General features: G+C 36.2%; 1 protein-coding gene across 7 annotated transcripts; it reads left to right on the forward strand.

Moving 5' to 3' along the window:
• The first annotated feature begins 377 nt into the window (after positions 1 to 377).
• LOC112461712 (glycine-rich cell wall structural protein 1.8-like) lies at positions 378 to 18,205 on the forward strand. 7 transcript variants are annotated; one of them, XM_025027050.1, is made up of 9 exons: positions 378 to 473; positions 603 to 703; positions 6,703 to 6,723; positions 7,171 to 7,510; positions 7,860 to 8,174; positions 8,647 to 8,866; positions 11,126 to 11,260; positions 11,345 to 11,401; positions 13,536 to 14,318. In XM_025027050.1, the coding sequence occupies exons 2-9, from the start codon at positions 650 to 652 to the stop codon at positions 13,573 to 13,575; spliced, it is 1,182 nt and encodes a 393-aa protein (XP_024882818.1). In that variant the 5' UTR covers positions 378 to 473; positions 603 to 649; the 3' UTR covers positions 13,576 to 14,318. The 7 variants fall into 7 exon arrangements, with proteins under 7 accessions (XP_024882818.1, XP_024882820.1, XP_024882819.1 ...); XM_025027052.1 differs by having other exon boundaries at positions 378 to 469; XM_025027051.1 differs by having other exon boundaries at positions 390 to 477.
• The last annotated feature ends 2,790 nt before the right edge of the window (positions 18,206 to 20,995 follow it).

A 20,995-nucleotide genomic window follows, 5' to 3' on the forward strand; every position in this document is an offset into this window, starting at 1 on the left:
TATTTCCAAGCGGGGAGCACACACTTTTGCCCAACGCATAATGCGTAAGCATAAGAAAATTGATTGGTCTATTTTCTTATGCACATGTGTATGGACCAATCAATTTTCTTATGCTTACGCATTATGCGTTGTGCAGAAGTGTGTGTCTGGGCCCTTAAGGCTATCGTACAACACAAAATGCATAGCTTAGCATAAGCGTAGCATAAGATCGCTAAACCAATGAGCATCTAGCAAAAAGTCGCCATATTAATTTACATACGATGCTCATTGGTCCAGCGGTCTTATGCTATGCATATGCAGCCTATGCAATTTTGTGTGCGATGGCCTTTATGCTACGTTTATGCTTATGCTATGCATTTGTAGTCATCGCACGATTGGCAACACTGTTCCGCATAACGAACGCGAGAGGTACACGCACTACACGCATACGATACGCAGCAATACGCAGAGCAGCGGCGTCGTGACTCGTGTATGTACGTACGTACGGGCAGTAGTTTTTAACGTAAACGGTGAATTACGGAGTACCGTAGTACGGATTTAGTGAGCTCGAGTGATCGCGCATTGAAGGGATATACGTACATTGGTTTAACCGTTGATTTCAGTTTCTTCGTTTCTACATTTTTCCCCGCTCTCCGCTCCCCGATTATCGATGGATACGTCTGTTGGTTACCACGCTACCACGGAGACGTCGGCGGCTGGAACGGTAATATCATTCTCTAAATTCTCTTATTCCCTTCTCTCTTTCTACGGGGCGACCGACGTGATCGCGTGGCGTTACCCGCGTACTCCCATATACCCTTCGGGACCGTGGAAGCCCATGGGATCAATAAGTTGAACGATCGGCGTCACGGGTGACGCGAGCGATCGGGATCGCTAACTTCTCGTGATAGGCGACGGTTGGCAGTACTTTCTTCAGAGTGGACTCGACTTCGACCGCCATTTCATCAACTTGCCTCTCCCTCTGTCTCACCGCGTTGCGATGCGCGGCCTTTTCATTTTCTTTCCTTCTATTCGTTCTTGATATCTCATTGAAACGTTACAGTCATGTGCAAATAGCGCGAAAGAAAGAAAAAATAGATTTGACTCGACCGAGATTCAAGGGATCGAACTGAGACGAGGAAAGAAAATAAGGCCAGCCACATTTTTTTTAGGCGGGATCCTCTGTATCCTGCACGCGTCGCGTTCAATGTTTAATGACGCACTGCCTTTTCGCTGAACATGAAACTAATGTATGTATGTACGTATGTACATTTGGAAGTCGGAAAGAGAAAGGATGAAAAGTATCTTTGCAAAGGTTAACTGACAGGAACAAGCCTGTAAATTTAGGCGCTTATTGAAATGTCGGAGATGCATGTGTTCCGATTTTGGGCAAATTCACGTCTCGAGGATCTAGGTCGATCACTAGTCTTCTGTAAATAAAAAGTGGTTTCCATCTCTGGATTCCGAAAGCGCATATACCCGCATTTGCTACAGCAAACGTTACGTATGCTATAGATAAATGCGCGCATATACGCTCTATGGAACCCAGGGCATACATGGCATTTTGATGAGATCTTCAGGATTGAATTGTTGGAAAGATGAATTCCTTCACATTCCTTGCAATTTGCTTCCTTTCTTGCATTCTTTTATTGTAAATTGGTTTTTTGTAGTTGCACTTAAGTCATATCCCGCGTTTAAGATATAACTAGATGTTAGAAAAAAAGAGGGAAAACGAATAGTCCGTTAATTTGTGCGTCTGAAGTGTTCTCTTCTTTCTCTCTCTAAAACCGGGTCCACATAATCCACATTATCGAACCGAACTGCGAGCCGGCCCCCGAACCGAATCTCGAACAGAACTTACAAACGAACCTCAAATTGAACTCCATCGCAAACCGCGAATACGAGTTAAAATTTTTTGAAGTCAAATCTCGTATCGAAATTTATAATAAAATTTATATAAATTCTTAATACATGTATGCAAAATGCATATTTATATTTACAATCGTACTTTTTAACATTGCAATATATATATTATAAATTTATTGCGTATTTATCACAGGTTTAGAGTATGTTTATGCAATATTAATTCTAAATTTTGTTTTATGGTTTGAAAAGGAATTAAAGCCTGATCTACAATGTGCTCTTTGCTTCCCGTTTTTTGCTCTTAACCTGTTTGCGACTATCCCGTATTTCGCAATTGCGTCGCGTAACGCGATGTTTTTTGTTCTCTGTCGCCCAAGATAAAAATTGACGAACTTCAGAAGAGACAAGAAACATCACGTTACGCGACGGAATTGCGAAATACGAGATAGTCGCAAAGAGGTTAAGAGCAAAAAACAGAAAGCAAAGAGCACATTGTAGATCAGCCTTAAGTTTTGAATACAGGAAAATAATAAAAGCACATATACACATTTCACTCATCTTTTCCTGTTTCCATACTTTTTTATTTTTGCTTTTTCTCTTTGTAGAGATGCCAATAATGTCGTCACCTTTTTTTTGCACATGTCACTCACATTCGAGTTCTTTACTTATTTCTTCTTATAAAAAAAGTATGAGAACAGGAAAAGACGACTAAATATGTGTACCTATACATATGCGTGCTTTTATTATTTTCTTGTATTTAAAGCTTAATTCCTTTTCAAACAATATTTAAGAGTGTTACCAACTATATTTAATGAATATTGCATAAACATACTCTAAATCTATGATAAATACGCAATAAATTTATAATATATATTGCAACGTTAAAAATACAATTGTAAATATAAATATGCATTTCTTTTAATTGTTATAATGTTCGGGATTTTTAGCGTCCCGTATATAATAATCTTTTCTGCTCATAATCACTAATTAATTTTAAACATTTTTTATCAGACCATTCCATTTTGTTTATCAGTAGTCGTGTAGACTGCACATGCATGGATAGAATCAAATACAGCGACTGGGCAATTACTCACGTTTTCTTTCATCGTTCATTTTTTGTCTTTTGTCATTATTTGTCTAGCTCGAAGCTTAACTACCAGTCTAAGTCACCCGACAAAGCGTATAATCTGATTATAAAAAGCATCTTTTGATGCTTTCGTCGAAATACCGACTTTTGGTGGAACACTGTGAGCCGAACCGCGTATCATCAAAATACTTGCAGATTTGTGGGGACACGCGATGGTTCGCACTGATGTTCGATTCGAGGTTCGCGAACCTCGCGCGAGCCCGTCGCGTCGGCTCGACAATATGGACGCATGATCGACTCGCGACGAAGTTCGGCTCGCGGTTCGGCTCGATAATGTGGACCCCTAAATATCTCTCTGATTATATTTATTTTTTGTAGTACGAAAAATACAACATAGTGCAGCTATACTAAAGACAGACCTCATATTTCAATAATGCCTGTTCTTTGCGCTTAAATGATACACTACCATTGTAGTAAATCGTAAGAAGCGTTTTCATAATTAATAAAATAATTGTTATCTATTATCATAATAATCATAATAAGTAATAATTATCTTAAGTAACGGAATAGATTCTCATATAACATAAACTGGTCAATGATGAATCCTGCGTTAAAATAGTCAATTCTTTTAATTTTGTTCTAATAATGATATGTTAATAAAAATTGAATCATATAGCTCTAGTTTTCATGATACACTTAGGCCGGTTTTACAATACGTCGCAAACGATGGCAACTACTAGTTGAAAAGTATTATTTCTGATTGCCGATTGCCAGGTACTTGTCGTCAAAAAAGTTAAAAGCTTGCCAACTTTCTTTTGACAAGCGCAACGTAGAAATAACACTTTTCAACTATAGTCCGGGAGGCAGCGACACTAATTTCTGTCCAATTTCAGCATGGCAGGTTTTATCTTTTCTTTTATAGTATTTGTGCTAAAATATAGCAAAATGGCCGTCAGCTGTCGCACCACGTGTACAGGACCCGACAATAAAGTCTGAAATATGTAAAAAATAATGGTATACTTGACTTATATCAGCAAAGCTGAAACTTTTTGAAATATTAATTTACTGCATAAAACGTAAGAAAAATGCAGTCAGTTACCTTATCTCGTGTCGTGTGCGGTATGCGTCAGCTACGCATGTAAACATATTAAAAAAATTTAATCAGTTGACTTATATCAGTAAAGCTGAAATTTATTTTACATGATAGTTTAATGCATAAAATGTAAGAAAAACGCAGTCGGCCAGTCGTCAAGAGTGTTCAAACGTCTAACTAACGCGTTCAAAGATGCAGCGCGGCAAGCGCGGCGAGTCGCACGCACCATACGCGCAATACTATTTCAAGGACTATTCTTCATGTACAACCTATATCCGCAAAGCTGAACTTTTTTTTTAAATAATAGTCTACTATATAAAATTTAAGAGAAACACAATCAGCCAGTCTGCGGGGTTCAAACGTTTAGCTGACACTATGAAAGCTCCACTGCGGCGAACGCAGGGAGCATCACGATGTTCGTATATTCGTCTAGTTCTGTCTCAGCGCAAGGGCAATTTTTTATTAATAGTCTTCAAACTTTCAAAAGTTACGTAGAATACGATTCTTCATAAAAGGTATAAATTATAATTTAATTTAATTGCAAATTAGTGGGTCGCATCAGTAAAATTAATGAAAGTTATGAAGATACTTGGAATAGAATTTTAATAATCTTAGCGTACTTTTACAGTATTTGTTAAAAGTTTGCTGAAACATACTGTAAAAGTACGTCAATAAATGTGAGGAGAATGCAGATGCAAAAAACTCTTAGAAAATAATTCAGTTTGTTATCTTTAATATGCATTTTTTATTATTATGTATAATCTATATTTTTTGAACTAAAGTTAAGAAATTTTTTTTATTATAGTCATATTTAGTCTATTTATATGTAAATAAATAGAAAAAAATAAAGCAGAATACAAAGAGTGACCCCAAAAACACACATTTTAAAGAGGTAAAACTGTCCCCAAAAGAAGTTTTTGCTGAATTTCTGGAAAACGGATAGAGATATGTAATCGGAAAAAGTATTTCGAATGGAAGTTGGTTGTCTAGGAATTCTGCACAAAAAAGTTTTCTCTCTCTCCTCTCTCTTCTCCCTCTTTCTTTCTCCCTCCCCCTCCTCTCCCTCTCTCTCCTCTCCCTCTCCCTCCTCTCTCTCTCTCTCTCTCTCTCTCTCTCTCTTTTTCTTTCTTTCTTTCTTTCTCTCTTTTTTGTCCCCATAGGACTCATGGCACACTGGACGCGATGAGCGATGAGCGATAGCCAATGAGAGCTCTGCTTTTTCCGGATGTCATTGGAAAACCAGAACTCTCATTGGATATCGCTCATCGCGTCCAGTGTGCGAGGGCCATCACCCTTTGACCGAAAATCGCTCCTGAAAAAAGATAATTTTTGAAAATAAAGAGAATCTTCTTAAGGAACTATCATCACAAAAATAAGTATCTATATTTTTAGATATAATTGTACATTAACAATTTCTAACTGTCAATTTCTAGCTCCTTATAATGCCCGATCTACAATAGCTGTAGTAAGCTGTAGTAAGCCTCAAGATGTAAGAAATTGACCAATCACAGTCGATTATTCTCCTCACATTTGCCTGTAATTGGTCAATTTCTTACGGCTTGAGGCTTACTACAGCTTACTACAGCTATTGTAGATCGGGCATAAAAGACTTTAAACATCTTAAATACATGTGGTATAAATATCACAGTTCGCAATATTTAAGTAAAATCTTTCTAGTTATATCTTAAAATATTGACACTTATTTTTTATGATGATGATAGTTCCTTAGCCCCTTACACAATGCCAGGCAACAGGCAATAGGCACAGGAAATAACCAAAAAATAGTTAATTACAACCTAAAAAATTCGAATGCTATGATTGGTTGGCAACAGGCAATAGGCACAGAATTTCGAACATGACGAAAACTCTGTGTCTATTGCCTGTGTCACTGTTTATTCTGCATTTATACATGATGTCTGATTTCTATTCCCATTGCCTGTTGCCTGGCATTGTGCACACAAACAAGGGGTTTTATTTTCAAAAATTATATTATCTTTCTTCAGGCGGTTTCCGGCCAAAGAGTGAGTCCTACGAAAAAAAAATAAAAGAACTTTTTTGTGAGAATTTTTAGACAAATAACTTCCATTCAAAACATTTTTTCGTATCTCTATCCGTTTTCCAGAAATTCAGCAAAAACTTCTTTTGGAGTTTTATCTCTTTAAAAAATTAAGCAATAGGGGTAGAAGGGATAGATTTTTAGTACGGTAATCAGAGAACTAATTCGGACTAATTTTATTTAAAATACCACTATTATCAAAGAAGTTTTAATTTCCTTTTTGTGTCTATTGTACTTGAACAATATTGGGAATTTGGTCACTTTGACTCCCCGTATCTCCAAAACTAGCCCTATGCTCAACTTTAAATTTTTTTGAGATTAATGTCCCATCATATAGCATTGTTTGGCATACAATTTGATTCGAATTTCAAGAACCACCAAAATAAGCTGCTAAGCTGCTAAAAACGTGTGTTTTTGGGGTCATTCTTTTTATGTTAAAATTATTAATTCGTGTAATTCTTTTATTACTCGTGACAAATTATAATTGCATTCGTGAGAGAATTACTTGGTGTAAAAGAAATTATAGAAATGAAAATTATTTTATGTACTTGTGTTAACCATAATATGTATTTGTATTAATTATAATATGTATTTGTACATTAACCTGGTGAACAATTGTTTCAGATGGTGTCATCTAATCAGCCGGTAAGATCATATAAATAATTATATATTTTTTGTAGTTGACTGATTACTTTCTCTCTGTACACGACAAAAGATATTAAATAAATATCTCGTTGAGGAGTAAAAGATTAGAATTCAAATCCTTATTTTGCTATGTAACAATTTAACTGGTTTACTGACCGTACGTATTAATGATATGCTCAGTGTATTTTACATTATTGTAGCTTTGTACATTCTGTAAAATTGCGTTTTAACGACTGAGCGATAACAAATCTCGAACAGACACCATACTTTCTATGAAAGACGTATGATCGGCTTCTGAGATACACAAGTCTCATATTTTAAATCGCAGTCTTTTTATCTCATAATCTTGTTTTACTTATAACAATTTATTAGCGTTTAAGATTCTTGACGATTGATGCTGGGCGTGATAGTAATGCGCATCGCGCATTATTTTTTCGTGTTTCGCAGAGGAAAACGAAAATATTTGTCGGCCGGTTGCCAGAAAATTGTCGCAACGATGAGTTGCGGCAATTGTTCTTGCGCTTCGGTGAGGTGACTGAGTGCGACGTGATGAATCGATATGGTTTCGTCCACATGGCACGGGAGGAAGACGCGGCAGCGGCGATCAAGGCACTCCACAATTCCAACTTTAAGGGAGCGACGATCAACGTGGAACAGTCAACTGGAAAGTCACGCGGAGGCGGAGGAGGACGCCGAGATGACCGAAGAGGTGGACCAATGAGAGGTGGTAGGGGGGGACGAGACGGTGGTAGAGACGCTCGTCCTGGACCATACAATGATAGAAGAGGTTGGTATAATTTATACCTCAGTATTGTAAATTCCGACAAGACTATTTTCTCATTTAATTTTCCTCAAGTATCTGCATCGCCTCGTACATGCGTTTATGTTACGTTCATGATAGCGTTACTATAATATTTTCTTTTTCGTTGGTATTTCATATATTTTTTTCATCTCTCCTATCCCGCACCGATGAGCGTAGAAAGTAGGGGATTCGTCTAATTAAAACCATCTAGCAACCTCTGCGCAACGATACAACGTAGCCATTTGAGAAAATAGTATGTTGGAATGAAATAATGACGTAAACTTCTGACAGTGTACACTAAAAAATCAATTTCATATCTCGGCGTGCTTTGCAGTTCTTCCGATCCAACTCGTTGGTTACGATGGATCTGCTGCAGGTGGCGTCGCAACCGGGTACACCGATTACAATCGCGGGGCTGGCGACTTTAGCGGCCGTGGGGCGGACTTCGGTGCGGGCTACGCCGATCGTGGGGCTTATGGTCAGAACGTGGGTGGCGCGACGATGGGTTACACCTCGACGGCGCCAGGGATGGGCGGTGGATACGGACCGGCTGCCGGTGCCGTGGGAGGATACGGGCCAACCGGTGCGGCGGACTACGGACGAACGGCTGACTATGGCCGCGCTGACTTCGGCGCTAGAACAGACTATGGTAATTATAATGGTGAGTGGTGTTTGTGCAGCTTTAAAAGTATGTGATTATGTCCCTCTGCAACCGCACTTGTAGACCCACCATCTGCGTGTCGATAGATGTGGAGTAGTCACGTAAACTGAAAAAGAACAGCATTTCCTTAACTCATTACGCGTGACATTTACAAATAATAAACGGGTATGATCTTAGTTTCGATGATAAAAGATCGCTTTTAGTTCGTCTGAACCTGCGCTTACATCACTTTAAAGAATTAGATACGAGTTAAAATATTCAGTTGTACTTTTATGTTTTCCCATCTGGTTAGTTCTTCAGTCAATATTTCTCGTTTAACACGCGTATTTAGCCGTTCATTGATCTTTCAGTTCTTGATGATAAGACCTCTGCGAGATAAAAGGGATGCACAAACTTTCTAAGTGAAACAAACACGAGAGGCTGATGTAATCCAGCATCTTAATACTTAAGTTGTTTACAGTAGTTGGCGGCGGCATGGCCGGTGATTTCAATCGTGGCGCACCTGGCCCAGTTGATTACGGTCGTACTGATAATTTTGGTGCCAGTCGCACGGTTGATTATACAGCGAGAAACGATTATGATCGAAGTGCGACTGGACCAATGAGAAACGGTGGTGGCGCCGTTGCTACAACTGGATATGGAACTGGGTACACTGATGTGGGATATGATGAGAGCCACTGGTAACGTAACGGCTATAATTTTGCTCTTTTATCAAACCTATGAAATCGCAATTTTTGATTCTATTGTACACATTTTGAATTTTCCACTGAGTTATCTCTCAAACCAAAGTAGGTCCGTAAAAGCAGTGAATGCTAGGTACAAGCCATTCTGAAGGCCATTCTTTTACTTATATTTCAGAAATACTTGAGTTACATACGCTTATACCACTTTGGTTTGAAAGGGCAATTTGAACAACATTAGCTTTCAATTGTAAAATTCATATACGACATTCAATTATATCCTTGATATATAATTTTGAAAATTTAATCTATACTAATATATAAAATTCTTACGGATGGTGTATGTTTGAACGTTATTAACTTAAAAACAAATTAACCAAATCTTAAAGTATTATATATGAAATAAGGGTAGAAAAAACTGAGTAATATAATAGAATTCAAAAAATTGCTAATAATAAAAGGGTTACAGATTTCTGTCTAAAAAAATCTACGTGATTGCTCTAATTTCTGCAAATTTTGAGATAATGAGCTAAATTTTTTTTTATGGAAAGTGTATTATTAAAGGTAGGTTGGTATTGAATTTGGCGAGAATCGGTGAAAGGGTTGCCAGTTTTTGTCTAAAAAGTATATAAGTTATACATGTCATCTTATATAGAGTATCATTAAAAGAAGATTGTTTTGAATTTGGCGAGGATCGTTGAAGGAGGTACCGATTTCTGCCTAAAAAATATATAAGTTATTTGATGGATAGAGTATCATTTAAGGAAGGTTGATAAGGTTGATATTGAATTTGGCGAGGATCGGTAAAAAAGTACTTTCTTTATAAATTTTTGAATTTTTTGATAAATGTCCGTGGTTGCTCTAACTTCCGCCAATTTTGAGATATCGGGCTATTTATAATTCTATTCTTCAGTCTTTTCTACCTCTATTTCATATATAATTCTGTAAGATTTGGTTGATTAGAAAAATCTGAACAGGAAAAGTCACTAAGTACGACTCTTTTAAAGAATTTAAAATACTGGGGATACCACTAAAGAAACGCATTAATAATAATAATATATAGTACCTCATAGGTGATGTGGAAAGTTATTGAAAATATGTGTTTGAATCATATATTGGTGGATAAGAAGATTAGCTAGAACACAAATGTAATAACACAAATAAAGTAGTTTAAAAAAAAAGACGCCCGTGCAAAGCTCCGGGTAACTAGCTAGTATAATATATAATAGTGATAGTTAATATAATAGTGGTTTTTTTGTGAAAAACATTTTTTACATATATTATAATGAATGTTGTTACACGATATTTTATTAATAAAACGTAGATTTAATTAATTTTAGAACTAATTCATGTGCAGTGAAATGTAGATTATTTTAATATTGGCATGCATATTTAAAATGTTACGCTAGAATTATATATTAATTTTTGAAAATAATTTTGAAGAATTTAATCGCACAGCACTATTGCTGAAAACAGCAATGTTGGCAATCATCTACATTATACTGTACAATTTTATTTTACTTTCTTTTATTGCAACACGCGCGTGGTTTCTTCTCTCTCTCTCTCTCTCTCTCTCTCTTTTTTTTTTTTTTTTTTTTAAGATTATTTGTTATCATGTATAAAGTTTGAATGTCAGCACTGAAACGTTTCCAAGCCAATTTTTTAAATTATAATCGATTATAATTGCGTATAAATTTGGATGGTGCAATTTTCAGTGTACGCAACTAAACTTTTCCTATTTTTAAGAATGTAAATTTAAGTTCTATTATTAAAAGATAAAATTTATTTAGATTTCTGATTTCGATATAGTTTAATTATTAAGTTTATTATTCCGTACATTAAGTTTACTAAAAATATGGGTACAAATACATTTATAATCGATATTTGCCAACAGTTTAACGAAATTTGCAGAGCTCATGAGCGATTTTTATTCTAACCTGAGAGGCTTTTTCAAACTCATATTTTGAAATGATTAAATGATATATATATGTCACTGCCCTTGTAACAACATATAAAAGGAAATAATTGTATGTTAATAATATAGTAATATAAAGCAAAAATATAAAACGTTGTCGCTCAGGATAGAATGAAAATAAGTTAACAGAGTTAAATTGTGTACAACGGGGGTTATCGGGGGGGGCGGGGGGATATGAGGGCCGGGGGGGGGGGCCGGGGGGGGGTAAATCAGGGAGCTACAATGTCTTATGGCTACGAAAAGAGGGATGGTCCTCCTGGTAATGATATACCTCCATTTGACAGGCCGATGAGCACTGGACCTAGCTATAGCACAGGAGCACCTAGTTACAGCACTGGTCCAGGACCACAAGCTGATATGTTTAGTAGAAGACCTGGCAGTGCTGTGCCCAGTGGTGGATATCCACCGGTTGCTGGAGGGTAAGTTGCAAATTGTTACGTTTCTCTAGAAGGAAAATCTTTTATCCCCATACGACTAACGATATCTTGTCCATTGTGTTGCAGTTATGCCGAGGGATATGACAGACCAGATGCATATGGTCCTCCACGTGGCGGCGGACGGTAAGTTGTACTTTATTAATATATTTTGTACACTAATCTTGTCACTGACAAAACTGCGACCTATGAAAAGTAAAATGTTGACGTTTGAAAAGCGAAGAGAATCCATATTGCGTACGCTTGTCAATCTGGCGTCTTCACTCTTCCTTAGCGCTACATACGCCTCCCTTGTGCTTGCCTCGATTATATGTAAAACATGCAATTTCTATATGCGGATTCGACGCAGGTTGAATATTTGTGTAAAAGTATAAGGTGTGACACTCGGCTATATACAGGGGCGTTTTTGCGTATACGAATCGTTGCTTCCATTGGTACTCGTGTAGGGAGCCGACGTTTCAATCTTATGAGTGTAAAAGAGAACAGAGGCTGATATCACCATGGCTAAAAGTCTCGCAGATCTAACAACCGCAACCGCTCGTAGTTAATAACACAGGAAAAAAAAGAAATGTCAAATCAACACTGATATATTTGTATATACGCAAGAATATATAATCTTATAAGAATTTTAACTTTTTATTTAAACTTTTTTCTTGATTGAACTGTATAAAAAACTTTGTTTAACGATATAAGTAACTTCATTCAAGCAAGTTTTCTTTCGTTTAATGCAATATAATCTTATTTCAAGATTATATATATTCTTGCGTATATCCAAATGTGTTATATACCAAGTATATAAGTGTTGACTTGATATTTCTTTATTTTCTGTGCACGAAATTGCATTATATATATATTTATAATTCTTATGTTTTATACACGAAATTTTCCAAATTGAGTATTTGACGTATATCTTACAAGTTATATTCGTTTCCATTACAATAAGACTTTGATATTCCTACGTATTTTTTGTACGTAAGAAATAAATGCAAAAGAAAAGGAGAAATTATTTGAGAAACACTGACATTTTTGTGGATAAATTTGAAGTCTTCTACAGATTAAATCTTTTTATCGTTACATAATTATGTAGCATACGGTTTACAATGATTTGGGGACTTGTCATCATGACAGTGATACATCACCTCTCTTCTTTTACGTACTCCGCGATGAAGTTTCTCGAGCACGATATCCATCCTAGATGCACTATGCGATCAGCCTGCGGCAATTCCGTAATGGCGAGATGCGCTCGGAAAGGCGGAAACTTCTCCCGCAAACACGAGAAAAAAAATCTCCGATTACGTGGCTAGCTTCTGCGAACAATTCCGCAGCGCAGAGGGTGTTCCGCGAAAGTTTCTGGAGACACATCTCATAGGAGACGGGGTCTTCGACCTCGCGCACCTCCCGCACATTCATCGCGAACACAAACTGACCACCGCGATACACTGCGCCTCTGCGCATCGCAAAATTGTAGCCTGCGAAGCTACAAATACACATCCTTCATATTTGCTCTTCCCCTCTAAGAGTTTTCTGAAACGCGATCTAAGACGTTTTCCCAATTTGAGAAACGTTTCGTTCTGAGAAACGAAAAAAAAATGCGTTGCGTCGTAGCTACTGCGCCCAACCGTGAACATCCGACAAAGGTCTTTCGACAACGTGAGACTTCTGTTCTTCACGGAGTTCGAATCAGTTTTCAAATGCACTTGCGACAGTGCACGGAGAGACGATGCACGATTGCGGCGTTATCGACCGGCTTCTTACATGTATGACAGTTAATCAGAACTGGGCGTGAGCTTTGCTCTCATCGACGGTATTAAGTTTTACGAATGTATAGTTATGTTTTCCACGTTCACACAAATTAGATTGTTTTTGAAATCTTTATACATAATATGCTGTAATGTGTTGAGTCTGTGAGTAATGAAACTACGACTCTTTATCTCTCTTGACATCATCCAAAAAATAGATTTAGTAACTCACAGATGAATAGATTCAATAACGGATAACGACGATAGAATGTCCAGATCTGGTAGCTGTACCTTTCGACAAAATCTGCGTTATATGCGCTGCGACGTGGAACAAAGAAAAACATCCACAAGGCTTCCTTAACACCATTCCACCGTAATCGGAATTACAATTTCGATCCCGCATCTGAACGCGTCCCGTGATCGCGCACGCCAGTGTTACATCTTATACTTTCCTCTTGCTCCTTGCATAGCAAGGCGATCACGTAATTAATTCTGCGATTTTTCATTTTTTGACCTTTTAGCTTCCCAGGTCCGGCAGACGCGATGCCACCGAGGTACTAAAAGTGTACTAAACGCACTAGCGCATGCGAAAGGCGACCGAAAAAAACAAAACAAAAACAAATCGTAAACAAAAGATCACCGCCTTTTAGCAGCGATTATTCGCTTATCGGACTCAATTACCTAGGAATTGCCCTCTGCGTCCGTCACTGAGTCCACAATATATATATTATAATGAAAACTATATAAAACTTACAATAGAATATCGTTTAATTGTATCGTAAAATACGGTAACAATAAGATTATCAATAGATGATATATAAATAATTAATTGAATTTAAGCCCAGTTTTTTTTTAATACACCATGGATCAGTTTATAAATCGATCGATTAATCAATTTATTATAAACTTGCTATGTTAGCCTTACTATGTATATTTGAAGAGAATTTTCAGCATTACATTATTCATGCAGTTTACGTTCAATTTTTTTTCCCTGTGCTCCCTTTTGCTATGAATTGAAAAAGCACAATGTTATCTAGCGTGGGTTTAGCATTTTCCTCAACTTAATTTTCTTAACGCCTACGTTATAGCGTATAGATGATTTTGTTGTATCCCATAGTGTTAATTCTACAAAGGTGACTTATACTATAATACAATAATACCGCTGTATAATCTTTTTTTTACACATAAGAACTTGAATAATGTTTCCAAATGTTCATAAGGCAAAGAATAGATAGCAGTTATCACAATGTACCTTTATATAAAACAAATAAAGTGCAAATGTGAATGCCCTAAAGCAATCTTTACGAAAGAGTCTCTAATAATGTAATATAATTTATCGCTTCTTCTCTTGCAGTCTTTTTGTGCGTAATAAAATGAAGTTTAATTATTTACCAATTGCCAACATATAGGAGCTTTCCAGCAAGCGACACAAGTCGACACAAACGTCGTTCTATCTTTCTTTTTTGGCAATGAGTAACAAAGACAAAACGACATTTGTGTCGATTTGTGTCGCTTGCTGGAAAGCTCTCTATTCGCTACAATACAATTAGAATGTTACTTCATCGAGTAGTGCATCTATTTAATGTATCAATTCGCATAAGCAAAAATTTTGCAATTTATTCTCAAGTTATTTTATCTTTATTCCTCTCTATCTCATCTCTTTATATTATTTTTATTATGAGTTTTAAAGCATAACCTCTCTCTTTACTTTTTAACATTACGTAACGCTGATCAGTTACTTCATAGAAGAGACCATCAAGTTACAGCACATCGACATCGGATAGTATTAGTTGTCTATCTAATACATCAACTTGTATCACTCGTAGGAGCGAGCAGAGCAAGCCAATTAGTAATAATTAGCGTGCGTGCAACTATGTTATTTAATGTTAATTCTTAATTCGTCAACGTTCTGCATTGTAATCTTGATTCATTTTTAGAGGATAGACTAAACGATGATATACGCGAGAATTATTATCTCTTTTACAAAGTATCAACGATCTTCATAAGAGTGTAAGAGTCCGTCTAATAGTATCTCTAAACGTGGAATATTTTGTGAGACACGTTGGAAAATTGGAAAAACATAATAAAGATGACAATGCAAAACGCCAAGTCAATCTCCAGTTGGTGCAGTTTACTTAGTTAGGCCTGTACTGAAACGCCGGTTTGTGAACGTGCGATGAACGCGTTATCCTGGTGGTGGCGGGCGGCTTGTCGACCTGCGATTATTGAAGAAATCGATTACGACGATTACTCTCGCTATGCGTGGCTACCCGTAGATGCGGCGATCGGCGAATAAAGCAACCTGCGATATGTGGATAATGCGCCACAAATTGCGTTTGCGCTCAAAGCTGGCGTGCTTTGAATTTAACCAGGAAAAGGTATGTTCAACGCGTGCGAACCTTTATACTTTATCTGTTGAGACAAATCCAAGAGCGCCTATCTCTCAGGGGGGAAAGGGGTCCTCTACCACTCATATCACACCTATATCAGTGTTCCATAAGTGCGAATGGAGAATGTCCGGTCGAACAAAACGCAGAACTGTTAAATGAAAAAAGAAAAGAATCGTCGAAGCGCGTATAAGGAAAGCGGCCGCATTTTCTTCTTGATGATCTCTCAGCGTGTTGCGCATTGCGACAGAAGTGCATCGATTCTAATTCCATCTTTGCTACATAACTCGTGAAACATCTTTCGTTAAGATGCAACTAATGACTGTCCACCTAGATCTCTATCAATTAAAACGGATCTACATTATTTCCTCCGCTTAGATATTTCTCACTCCTTTCTTTTCTTTCACTTGATTAAGGGAATCCTATAGTGGCAGTGCACTTTATGCACTAGTGCAGTTTAAACTGCACTTTAACTCCGTATTTTATTTATTATAAATTTTTAAGAGCCAAAATGGAAAATCCGGCTCTGTCGCGATGTGCGGCTGATCTTACTGATTAAAACGAGCATAAGTTTAATGAGATTCGTTAATTAATTTGGCTAAACTTTTAAAAAGTTCGAACTACAAATGGTTTTTTTAAAAGTCTAGCCAAATTAATTAACGAATCTCATTAAACTTATGCTCATTTTAATCAGTAAGATCAGCCGCACATTGCGACAGAGCCGAATTTTCCATTTTGGCTCTTAAAAGTTTATAATAAATAAAATACGGAGTTAAAGTGCAGTTTAAACTGCACTAGTGCATAAAGTGCACTGCCACTATAGGATCCCTTTAAAGTGATGCTAAAGCTGTCTGTAATACCTACACTCGTTTTTAACAATATTTGCTTCGTATAAAAATTCTACAACTTGATGTTACAAAATGAGGGTGCAGGTCCATTCAGTAGACATCAAGGAATATCATACTGTTTGTAGAATTAGGCTGAGACTCTAAACAAAAAAGTTAAACGAAAAGTACGATAATGTACGTACATTACGTTCACGTAATCGTACTTTTCGTTTAACTTTTTTGTTTAGAGTCTCAACCTAATTCTACAAACAGTATGATATTCCTTAATGTCTACTGAATGGACCTGCACCCTCATTTTGTAACATCAAGTTGTAGAATTTTTATACGAAGCAAATATTGTTAAAAACGAGTGTAGGTATTACAGACAGCTTTAAGTCACCTTAAGAGGATCCTAAAGCCGTCTGTATTACCGACCGAATTCTATATCTGTCCTTGTATAGACAATGATGATAGACAAGGATAGATATGGTTATAGGTTATATTGCATTCATTACAATTAATCTTTTTTTGTAAGCTTTTATTCTGAGTTCCAATTGCACGATATTGTTCTTACATGTTGTCCCTAGGTCATGCCGGTCTAATTTTGTGGATATTTATTGTGAAATTTTTGTACAAAGCAAATATTGTCGTCACGTATAACAAAAAATATTAATTTTTTTTCGTTTTCGATATAAATTCGACCACCATGACCTAGATTTTAATGCGTACTTTAATTTTAGACAGGAATTTTGCATTTCTATAAAGCCAATTAAAAGATTAGTGCTAAGAAAAAAACCGGTTAGGATCACGGCTTTAGGATCACCTTAAGGAATAGATTTCTTATTACTGTAGACAAATCCGATGGTCACACAAATAATATTTTTATATAATTTAATGAATTAAAAATTGCGCATTATACGAGATTAATTATATTAGTCTGTGTTCTTTTTATATTTATATTAATCTATGCATAAATATCAAATTGGTCGTAGTAATTTTTCTAATAGAATGAAATTAAATTGATATATTGCATCTCGCAACTCGCAACGTCGAAGCCTATCACGGGTCTCCATGGGCGTTAAATTAACTGCGTTTATCAGTGTTTCATGAGATGGAATTAGAGCTCAAGGATAAACGAATGCGATGCGTGAATTGAAAAGAACGCATGCTGGTTTCTTGCTAACTTTTGTCGCCGCAATTTGCGAATCGTTTGTTTTAGGCTGTGTTCCTTTTGACGCTTTCAACGCTGAAAGCGTCGCTCCATCTCTATTTGATATTCAATGTGCAACGGAGATAGAATAATGCTTACAGCGCTGAAAGTATCAAAAGGAACGCAGCCTTAATATCGTTATCGCCGCCGAATCTCGTTCCGCAGACTAAATTCTAAAATTCCGCTCGCGATGAGACTAAGCGCCACGTTTGTACGACATGCTATTATGTCTTCAGAACAGCTCGTATCTTGATGTTGATGGAAGAAAGTCGCAGAAAATTTTCTTAAATTGTCGACCTGTACAGCGCTCCTATTAACTGTTTCATCGAAAAGCATTACGTCTCTTGTTATACTTCCAAAAAATGCACTCTCTCATTTTACGAAATATTTATCAAGTATAAGATATATGTGTACTCTTTATTTCACATTTTGCGTTTAAATTCAATTTTGCAAGTTAGTAGAATCATGAAAAGTCAATTCAAAGAGAGTGAAGTAACATACAGCTACTTCACTAATTGTTAATAATTTCTCTGATTTCATCGACTTTATCTGGCGTTCATATAAATATACGATAAGCTAGTTTCATTGCTCATCAAGCCCACAGTTCAGTGGGATGTTTCATATACGTTCCCTATAATAAGATAATTTTTTTAATAGATTACAAACGGGATGAAGACAAACTGATGGACATTGAGATGAACTCAACAGGAACCACTAATAATCCCCAGGAGCATTCACTGTCAGTGAAGTCGTTTGCTCGTCCGAGGGACGAGAGAAGATGGATAATAATGGAAGATGGGTAATAATGCCTGGCCGCTAATGAGAAGTAAAAAAGCATACAGGAAGTGAAGTATGGAATTACTATCAATCATGTGCATTCTCACTCATTTAATGCAATGTATAAATTGCGTTGTTAGCCATAATTGATAACTATCGATAACACCATATAATGTGATAAGGTAATTCATTTTTTTTGAAGATAATAAAACTTTCTGGCGATATGTAGATTCTTTTGTCCTTAATCCTATCTTTAAGCATGCCAAGTGTAATGGAAACTCATTAATTAGTCCCTTAATTCATGGTATTCTGTTACTGTATCTTCCTAATAAAAAAATGTATATACGACAAAGAAAGATGAGAAATTGAATCTGAATATTTTTGTATGATTTTTATTAAAATGGAAAAATATAAATATCTAAAATACATGCATTAAATATAAAACTAGAATATATTTCGCCTTTCGAATTTTTGTCTCGTTCAAACCCTAAAGGAGACCAACAAAAAACATTAATAAAATTCACATAATAAAATTTATTTTCCCTAAACTAGCGTTAGATTATCCCCGATTCACGACATTGGGAATCGTGTATAGTCTTAGCTTTAGGGATAAACTACTAAATATATGTAAATAGTAACATAAATTAATAGAATCTGAACAAAGCTATAATCTGTTTCATAGACCTATACAATAGACTGAGCATTCTGATTGGAGAGCTTCCTTTTCTAATTGTGTCTTAACCCTCAGGGTACAGACTATAAAAAAGTTACGTTCCGTACGGACATGGGTTAGCCTAACCCGGCGACTTTGATTGACTGTATATCGGGCTGTAATTTGTCAATTAAAACAAATTTTTTTTCTTTGAATTGGAAATTTTCTGAAAAATACAATGGCGTTGATAGATTTATTACATTACTTGTTTAAACAAAGATACATTTGAAAATGTAAACCATTCTCAAAAAATTTTCATAAAAATTCACTTTCTTTTAAATTGCATAACTTTATGAAAAAAAAGATATCGACATTTTTTAAGTCGCGTTTGAAAGCTAAAAAGTTGTTCTTTGAAATGGCTGAATTCGTTTTTTGATCCATTCCAAAAAGTATTTTTTTTTTTAACTATGAAAATACCCGTTTTTTTGCAATAGCGATATAACGTTACTTACTTGATTTATCGTAATAACGCAAAAAAAAAATCTTAAAGTAAAAATAGTTCTTTTGGATGTTGTTGATTAGTATAATATAAATAAATAACAAAAATTGAAATAATATTAACATGCATGCACGGGTACGTTATGCTGGTATGCTACAGAGCATCATTTTAAGCACACCTAAATTAACGTATATTCACAGTTTCAAGAAAATCTAGAGAAAACTGATTTTCCGGAGAACGACCTTAACCTAAATGTTAGAAAAGGAAAGCGTCTCAGCAAGTAATATCTTTTGTTCTTAAGATCTTGCCAGAAGCTCTAATAGGAATGCTCAGTCTATTATATATGTCTATAGCCGGTATTCATAGTCGGATCTTATATTTAAAACCGTCTTTAGGCCGGTATTTATAATCAGATCTTATTTCAAGACCGTCTTAAGTAATATCTTGAGATGCTATTACGGCTCTGTGATTGGTTAATGACATCTTAAAATTGTACTTAAGATGGTCTTAAATATATAAGAACTGACCATGAACACCGGCCTTAGTACCCGTCTACAACCGGTGTTTTAAGGCCTAAGCCTTAAGAAATTGTTCAATCATAGTTGAATTTGAGGAGAATAATTGACTGTGATTGGTCAATTTTTTGGGGCTTAGGGCTTAAAACACCTATTGTAGACTGGGACTTAAGTACAATCTTTAAGATGTTATGAACCAATCACAGAGCCGTATTAGCATCTTAAGGGGATGCTGGAGCCGTAGCCGTACTCGATCGGCGTCGGTAAAGAAGACCGGCGAACTATATCTGTTCTTGTATAGACAAAGATATAGACAAGGATAGCGCGCTACATTGCACGCACACATACGCACGATGCACACCGACATTATACTTTTATATTACGCTTCCAAATCTTGATTTGGAGGGTTTATCGATGTTTTTCTTGTTGTGCAATTCGGGGGAACTTGTTTTCGCGTTCGTACCAATGGTATATCTCTTATATGAAATACATCTTGTGACAAGCTGACAGCTCGACGCAACTCGAGACGCCATATTGGGATAAGAGTAGGATAAGGAAATCTGTACTTCCGTAATTTTTTCTCGTTTTCTATATAAAATCGGAGTTTCCCCGAATCATTAATGTATGTACTGCAATTCTGGAGAAGGATTTTTAATTCTGTCAAATTAATACGACGCTACGTGCCGACAAAAAATGCCGGTAAAACAGACGGCTCCAGCATCCCCTTAAGGTGATCCTAAAGCCGTGATCCTAGCCGGTTTTTTTCAGTTTTTTTCTTATCACTAATCTTTTAATTGGCTTTATAGAAATGCAAAATTCTTGTCTAGAATTAAAGTACGCATCAAAATCTAGGTCATGGTGGTCGAATTTATATGTGGTGGTCGTCACGTATAACAAAAAATATTATTTTTTTTTCGTTTTCGATATAAATTCGATCACCATGACCTAGATTTTGATGCGTACTTTAATTCTAGACAAGAATTTTGCATTTCTATAAAACCAATTAAAAGATTAGTGCTAAGAAAAAAACCGAAAAAAACCGGCTAGGATCACGGCTTTAGGATCACCTTAAGGGGATCCTAAAGCCGTCTGTAATACCGGCTTTTTTTCTTAG

Source organism: Temnothorax curvispinosus, unplaced genomic scaffold (assembly GCF_003070985.1).
Source record: "Temnothorax curvispinosus isolate PA1 unplaced genomic scaffold, ASM307098v1 QBEX01011678.1, whole genome shotgun sequence".
Lineage (NCBI taxonomy): Eukaryota > Metazoa > Arthropoda > Insecta > Hymenoptera > Formicidae > Temnothorax > Temnothorax curvispinosus.